Source organism: Dendrobium catenatum, unplaced genomic scaffold (assembly GCF_001605985.2).
Source record: "Dendrobium catenatum unplaced genomic scaffold, ASM160598v2 fragScaff_scaffold_659, whole genome shotgun sequence".
NCBI lineage: Eukaryota > Viridiplantae > Streptophyta > Magnoliopsida > Asparagales > Orchidaceae > Dendrobium > Dendrobium catenatum.
Genome location: NW_021319121.1, coordinates 1732878 through 1741443, shown reverse-complemented (window position 1 = coordinate 1741443; position 8566 = coordinate 1732878). Strand labels below are relative to the sequence as shown.

The 8566-nt window shown below is 37.5% G+C and overlaps 1 protein-coding gene across 1 annotated transcript in view; it reads left to right on the top strand.

The window, feature by feature from the left end:
* LOC110094763 (E3 ubiquitin-protein ligase GW2) overlaps window positions 1–6681 on the top strand; it is a 16896-nt gene extending 10215 nt beyond the window's left edge. Inside the window, exons 7-8 of the mRNA XM_020820085.2 lie at window positions 5133–5199; window positions 5866–6681. Coding sequence (XP_020675744.1) covers window positions 5133–5199; window positions 5866–6360 — 562 coding nt within the window. The 3' untranslated portion in view covers window positions 6361–6681. The remainder of the gene's footprint in view (window positions 1–5132; window positions 5200–5865) is intronic.
* Window positions 6682–8566: the final 1885 nt, after the last annotated feature.

The following is an 8566-nucleotide window of genomic DNA, read 5'->3' as shown; positions in this document are numbered from 1 at the left end:
TTTCCTAAAAAAGACTAATAGGCATTGCCTAAGAAAGATAGAAGTGCAATAAATTAAATTCAACTCAAAGATCTCAGATGAATTCCTCTTAAATTAAGTAATTATTGTAACTATCTTTTCACTTGCTTAATACAGTCTGTGGTCCATCTCCACCAATATAAAAGGTATCATGGTATATGTTTAAGGATTGCATTATATTTTTTTTTTTGTTGGCTTGAAGAAGATTTCTTCAACGAAGTCTAGAAACCTAGTGTACACTCATTTGTCCCTTGGGATGTTGCCTGGGTGCTATAATTTTGTTTATTTTGTGTAGCTTGCATAAATAACTTATATTAGAAGTTGTTGGTTTCCTGTCTTTGTTCTTACATTTAAATATTTTTTATTATCCTTGCTTTTCGTAATTATTTGAATTATTGGATTGCTTTTATAGGCTTTCTGATGTGAAACTACTAGGAGTTACGATCGAAATTAAATAGAGAATTGTTAAAGTTTGCTTTTATAAGTTTATGTGGATCATGCAAGATAGATTAAAGAATTAGAAACGTGAACTTTGCTTAGGCCAAAGAGATGCACTTGAGATTAGCCAAAATAGTTCATTCAAAATCCAAGGGAATTAAATGCGAAGTACAAACACAAAACCCAACGTTTAACAACGAGAATTTCACCTTGGGGCGTATCACTCAAGAGGTGGTGGACTTTTGGCGGAGATAGAAGATCCAAGAGATGAACGAAGTTACCACTAGGGAGAGGGCGCCGAAGAACTTCGTCGGAGGAAAAGTTGCCGGTTGGGATGGAAGTCGTAGACGACCGTCGAGGCTCCAAGCGTGCTTTTTAAACTTTCGGTCGTAGATGCTTGCGAGGATTGGCACGACTCGCTCCAAGTACTCTTCTACGGTTGTCTCGTCTTCAAATCCTACGTCAAAACAAGGTGATCGTAGGATGTTGATACTTCCGTCGGCGTTGAATACTAGCCCCCACTCAAACTCCGGATCCGCCATACATGCTTGGCGTGGAGGATTCTTCAAGGAAAAGGGGAGTGGCCGGCGGGATTTCCAAGGAGGGAGAGATTCGGCCAAGGTGGAAGAGAGGGGAGGTGGGTCAAGGCGTGAGAGAGGTTAGGTGGGGTGAGGTGGCAAGCAATTTACTAAAATCTGAAGTTAATTCTCAGATTTTAGTAAGATTGGAGGGAAAAATTTGAAAAGAGAATTCAAATTAGGATGGAGTTAAGAGGGGATTTAATGAGCCATTAAAGGGGCTCATTAAAAGGTGGCCGGCGGCATGCTTAGGGGGATTTAGGGTTAGCCAAATTAAAACTGATTGTAATTTCAGTTTTAAATAATTTGGGAGGGAAAATTATTGAGTCCAAATTAGGAGTCCAAAACGGTCAAGGCATTAATGTCGCATTTAATGGGGGATTCTCCAGGTGGAGGCCGACGGCATGCTTGGGAGAGGAAGGGAATTTGAGGGAGAGAATTTTCTAATTTAGGATGGTGATGTGGCGACTCATTCAAGATCTCAATTTAAAATCAAATTGAAATTAGAATTTTGTCATGAAAACTTTCCAAATTTGGCGTTCCAAATTAGGAAAGATTTTGGAAGTTTGAAATTCAAATTTCAAAATTCCAAATAACCGTGGGATGGGGTGGCCGGTTATGGTGGAGGTGGCCGGTGGGGTGTTCGGCCGGGGCTAGGGATGTGGCCGGTGGTGGATGTCTAATGGCCGGCGGCTAGGGGAAATGGGAGGGCTGTTTTGTGGAGGATGGAAGGAAGGTGAATATGAAAACGAGTGAGAAGATAACAAAAAAATCTAACCACGAATCGAGGACTCTTCCAACGATTGGTGGGCCTTGCGAATTGCTCCACGTGAGCTCTCCTCCTTCTCAAGCACTCATGCAAGACGAAGTAGAAATAAAACACAAATTTCATTCAATTCTTCATTAACCTCAAAATGATACAAGAGACCACTATATATAGGTCTTGACTCATAAAAGTGAAAAAAGACTAAATTGCCCTCTGGGCTACAAAGAAACATAACTCCCCACAGGGGTAAAATGGGAAACAGTAAATCAAAATAGACAATAATAAAATACATCATGTCATCTCAATCAAAAGTAGAGGCGCTGAATCGTGGCCGTCGATCTGCGGTTTCGCCGGCGATAAACATGTCGGTAGCGTCTGTCGATGTCCTCATCAAGAAGTTAGTAGTAGAATTTATCATTGGATTCTGATTTGAGCTATTTGTAAGTATGTTTTTTTCTTATCATGGAAGTCTCCTTGATTCTACGAGTAATTGGAATAAAAACCAAAAGAAGCATGGCATTCTTCGTCTTGGACCACATGTTAAAATGATCATATTTGGTCATTTTCATCAAGCTTATGTTGTCTAAGGTTTGGCTTCTAACATTTTTTTTATTTAATTTAATCTTTGTGTTAACGTCGTTGCATGATTTGTTATTGCCAAGTGCTTAAATTCAATTTGGAATACATGCTAAAACATCTGAAATTTCTAAAGGCTTAAATTCATGCCAATAATTTCAAAATGACCATTAAAGTGTCTTTCCAATGACCAAATCATCACAACGCCCTAGAGCCTCAATTTAAATATGTTATACTATGAACCCAATTGATCAATTAAATAAGTCAAGGACCTAGGACTGATGTCATTGACTCTTGGCCGATTTAAGTATCTTGGCCAATCAACTCATTATGACATTATGCACATGAAAGCATGCACTTCATAATATTATTTTTAAATTCTATTAGTCAAGCTGCCTGGCCGGTAGTGCATGGATTTGAGAACTACTATTGTGATATTCTAATTTACAGGTCTCATATTTGGGCATCTTGAAAGCTAAAGATTTATTTGACCATTGCGGGTACCCGCAAATTGAGTAGTAAGCCACTAAAGTTTCAATCGAGATAATTTCAAATTTTAGTCACAAGTTAAGAATCTAATTTAATAAAACCACTTTTCTTATAAGGCCGTAAGACCTATTATTAGGTTTTTCTTGTCTTTGAGGTTGTTGGTAAGTCCCACATACGGGCTATTTAATGGATGTAAACTATAATTTAAATAAAACTCGAGTTGACTCACGTATTAACAAATCCACCAATTAAAATCAAATCAGTCAATTAAAACTGCCAAAATTATAAATCTCAAGTTTTTCTGTGACATGCTTCTTCGAGTCAATTTAAAACTCGTGAATAATTGATAGTCATGTCATGCCTCTTAATTGCAAGTGTCAAGCTTTATGTCTTTGAACTATTTGGTGAAAATTGGTATGACTAACCTCCATTAGGAATGAGTTGATGATAATCTTAAAAGCATGTCTTCGGCATATATATATTTCCACTACAATTTGCTTTTGAAAATTGATAAGAAACAACTCATGGTTGCTAATTAGGTTCCTTGGATATTATGTCTTGAAGCCTGCAAATGTTGGCATATTGGATTCACTGGTATACCCAAAATGATGGAACAATGGAATGATGACATCAGATAGATGTCCGGCGAAAGTCCGACAACGGGCAGAAGTCTGACGTCAGGTAGAAATCTGGCGACGAGCGGATGTCCGGCGTCGGTTAGAAGGTAGCCTGGGAGAACTCCGGCGTTAGATGGCATTCAGGCAAAACTCCAGAGTTACTTGGAGATCAGACAGAATTCCGGCGTCACTTATAGATTGGGCAGAGTTTCGGCGTCACTTGGAGATCGGGTGGAGTTTCAGCATCACTTGAAAGTTGGGCGGAACTCCGGCGTCACTTGAAAGTCGGGCGGAACTCTGGCGGTGGTCGAGGAGGAGTTTCTTCCCTCATTTTCTTCTCTACTCCTCTTCTTCCCTCTTTCTTGGGGTTCCCTCTTAAGAGAAATGAGGGGTTATTTATAGTTTTTTGAGGATGACATGACCCGTAAATAGGAGGATCAAGGACAAATGAGGAGTGGTTTGGATGGACGGCTGATATTGAATCCCTTGATCGTGGACCATTCGTCAGACATTTGAAGGTCTTAATGATATCGAAATTTGACGATCTTGGACTCGTTGGATTCTTCTCATTGAGCCGCTTGATTCGACTATAAGCATATCATGTTTGGAAACCGTTTGATAATCCAAATTGTGGTTCGAACCTTCCAACAGTGCTTCAGGTCTTCGATTCAGACACATATGGGCTCGGATTGAGTTGATTTTGTGTCATTGGGTTCATATTTCCGAGACACTCAGTTTGACTGTAAGTTTGCTGAAATTGGAGTTCAAATGATTCCAAATTTAATTTTTGAAGCTTCCAGCCTGATTTTGCCTCGAGATTCATGCCCGATCAAGATAATTTTTTGATGATATATCAATCTTTATTTTTAAAAATAGGAATTAACACACTCATTTCTCACTGATTTAGCATCTTTTTAGTCTTCAAAACAATATTAAAAATGTTTAATAAGACAAAAAATTCCTTCATCTCCTAAGCATTTCCACATCTCTTTTGGAATATCATCAGGTCCAACAGCTTTTCCCTACTTCATTTTCTTCAAAGCCTCTCTAACTTCGGTTTTACTTATATGCCGATAACAAAAAATCTTTATTTTCATTTAGGGTGATAAAGTCACTATAGTCAATCATATTTTCATATTCTTCATTAAAAGTTTAGCAAAATATCTCATCCACCTTTGTTGAATATTATCTTCTAAGAAAAGTACTTTTTGATCTTCATCCTTAGTACACTTCACTTGAACCAAATCCTTACCTCCTATCTCATACATGAATAAAACTGAAGAAGTTTTTATTGAATTTTACTGAGAGGTGTTTAGCAGGCTTAGATGCGTTAATCCAACATTTAGGTGGAAACCCAGGGAACACACTCCCTATACATGCATGCCCAGTCTCTTGCACATGCATATTCCTCTTAGTTAGTTGGATTTGATTATTTTAAATAATTGTTTGGTAAATATTTTTAATGTTGTTGTCTTTGCTTTACTAATTAAGCTTATGCTCTGGCAAAGCGCTTAGTGCCTTGTTGCCTGTTTATTTGCGTATATTCCATTCAAATATTTTTTCTTATGAATCCAGCCATTCATTTGGACAGCAAATGGTAAGCAGCCTTTTTTACTTCAAGATATTAATTAAAAGCTTGGCTTAATGCAGGGAAGATCACTTTGATATGGATCTTGAGGATCTTATGGTCATGGAAGCTATATGGTTGTCAATTCAGGTGATAAGAATTTTTTGGGCTTTGCATTAAAAGATAATTTGTATCATACTTCTTAGTCATGAGCTATGTTGCAAATTTTAATCATACTAATTAGGGTGAAAAACACTAAGCATCGAGTTATTGGCAGTACTGAGCTGCCTTAACACCAATATCTTAACTTCCTGAAACAAGTTTGCTTGGTAACCAACTAGTTTTATATGAATCCAAAGAACTATATGATTCGTTATTCACATTTAGGAACTTGTTCGTGATTTGGTGATATTACAAAGCATCGTCATTGACCATGAATTTTTCTCTGTTTACCTAGCATGATGTGTGAGTGAACGTTTACGGCTTACTCCAATGCGATTAATTATTTTGTGCGGACGTCGAATGCCGTCCAGAGACCAGTCAGAATGCGCCACGTCACCCCTTCGCTCAATACCGCTGACGTCGCATTCTGATTGGTCTTCGGAAGTGTTCTGCGTCCGGCCTCCGCACAGAATAATTTCTCCTCCAACACTCTGTTGATAATTGGCAATTGTAATATGGCATTTATTATAAGCAATGTTATTTTACATTGTTCGTCTTGCACGGTAAAATCCTGTCAAGTTCTTTCATGTACCTTATGGCAAGGGTTGGGATCACGAAGGTAACAAAAATCTGGGTGAATTGTTTCTTGAACAGGAACAAGGGGTTCAGAGGAATCCATCATCTACTGGCCTGCAAGACTTTCATACACCCACTAAGGATGCTTCTACTTCTTATGGACTTGCTTGCACAGTTGCAGCACTAGCTGAACGCCAGCTCATTGATGGTGGAGATGCTTCAAGTTTAGATGCTTGTGCTAGCACACTTTCAAGAGAAGAGAGTGCAGTTAATAATCATCCTTCAGTTGGTTGGCTCGACGCATCTGAAGGCAGCAGCAGGTCTATTCCGCCTGGGGACGATGGCGAGTGTTCCATTGACAATAGCTCAGAGGTGGCCGAGGCCGGGACAAGCTACGCTGGCTCTGATGTCACCATAGATACGGCGCGGGGCATCTCCCTTCGAGAAGATGTTAACATGGCAGCAAGTCATCTCCTCCCCGACAGCTTCGAGGAACAAATGATGCTGGCCATGGCCGTCTCATTGGCCGAAGCTCGTGCCCGGGCAAGTCCCCAGGGTGTGACCTGGATGTAGCAGGAGTTAAATGGTTGCTGTTGAAAAATTTGCCATTTAGGCGGCTTCTCTTACTTTTTCTGCAGTCTTTAGCCAGTCTTTGCTCTTTTTTCATATATATCCTACATACAGGTTACAGGTAAAACCGCATAAGCTAGGGGAAGAAAAAGAGAAAACTGTGGGGATGGAATTGTGTAATTTGGTTAGATATATGGAAAGGCGAGGATTTCTGTCATTGAGGAATAATTCCTTATTTTGTTCTTTCTCTTCATTGTAACAAGGATCTTGTATTTCTTTAAGTTGATAGTAGTTAATAGATTTGCTGGAATTTCATTAGCTTTTCATTTGAATTTTTTTTTTTTTTTTACTTGATGTATACCTAGTTAAGAGAGATAATCTAAGGTTGTCCTTTGATGTGTTGGACTCTAGGAAGAAGTTACTTTATTGGCAAAAATATGTCATATACAAATGAAGTCGGTCATTAATTATGTCTTAAGTGGCTCTCCTAAGTTGGATTAATTATTCTGTGCGGACGCCGAATGTTGTTCGGAGATCAATTAGAATGCAGTATGTCACCGCTTCGCTTGGTAGTGCGGCTAAGAACTGCTCGGTACGGCATGACGCATTCCGATTGGTCTTCGGACGGCATTCTATGTCCGGCCTTCGCACAGAATAATTTATCCCTAAGTTGGTATGAAATGATGACATCTCAGTTAGAGATTTGGCCACAAATCAGTAACTAGGATGAGGACCTTTTTAGAATATGAAAGTGTGATGTAAGTATGAGGTTGAGGTTTTCACTTTATTTACGTATAAATATGGATCATTCTTCAAACTTTATTTCCATATAATATATTTGTCCTTTTTTTGCACTCTATGTTCTTTTTCAAAGCTTCTAATTTAGTATCTAGTAGTAAACAATCTAGAAAAAATTATTAAATGTTGGTTATCTTCTTAATGAGTTGTGTTTGGGAATGAGTTTATAGTGAGGGCGCCAGAAATCGTTGAGTTCTCAACTCATTTTTCTATACCAAGCTTTGCTTTTATAGGGACCAATTCAAACTGGGAATGCAACTTCTTTTCTTTCTCAGTCATTGTGTTTTTAAAAAATTTTCTTATATACAGAAAATAAGAAAAAAAAGTATACTTATAAGTTCATTTGTTTCTTTTTATTGATGGAGAGTGTAATGAAAATAAAATTGATTTGTGCTTCTATTTCTATCTAAAATGGAAACTTGAAGTTGAGGAGCCTCCCTATTAATTAATTGCCCCTTTTATACTTTTTGGGATAGAAATCTTCTATATTGTTGAAGTTTATAATGCAACCTCTCGATCTACTTATTTTGTTTTTACACATTGTTTATGTGATGTTATAGGAGGTTACAAGGAGTCCTTTATGAATTCAGAATGTTGTAGCTTAAAAATTGAAGTCGAGATTACATGATTATTATCCTCCATATTGATGTGCTTATTCTAAAATTTAAACAATCGATCAATATTTATGGTTGTTCTAACCCTAATGTGGAACAATTTTTTTATTTTTTTATTTTGAAAAACACATAAGTGTTTCTTGTGCAACCTCAAGCTCCAAATCTTAGAAATTTAGCATCTCCATTAAAAATGAGTTAATGCAGCTAAAATACTTGTTAGGCTCTTTTACCATATTCAATAGAGCAAGGGAGTTTTTTAGATTTTAAGCGCTTGTGAATTACATGATAAACTCTCTCTTTAATTCAAAGATGTTAGCTTTTAATAACAATTCATGAGAACTAACATAACGGTGCCTCATTATAGGTGGTAAAGATAATTGGACAATTAATCATTTCAATGACAGTGAGGATGATCGAAAGGGTCGGTTGGCTATTGATGGGTATTGTATGATTATCAAGACATGTGGCCTACATAAATTATGGATAATATTGAGGATGAAGATAGTTGGTTCGAAGTGAGTGACATGGTTATTTGAGTGTAACTTCCTTTGTATGAATCTTATATATTAATATTTTGAACTTTGGTGGCAATTAGTACTTGCAATCTAAATTGAGAAAGCATTTGTAGGTTAAGTTAATGTTTTGTTGGACGATAGTTGATTCATGCCTTGGAGTAAGCAAGAGTGTTTTACAACTGTTCAGAATATAAGTTTCAATGATTTTCTTCATAAATTACTCCATTGAAGACTCGAATGAACCACTTTTGATAAGATAATGGTGAGTTAAAAAGCTAGAGA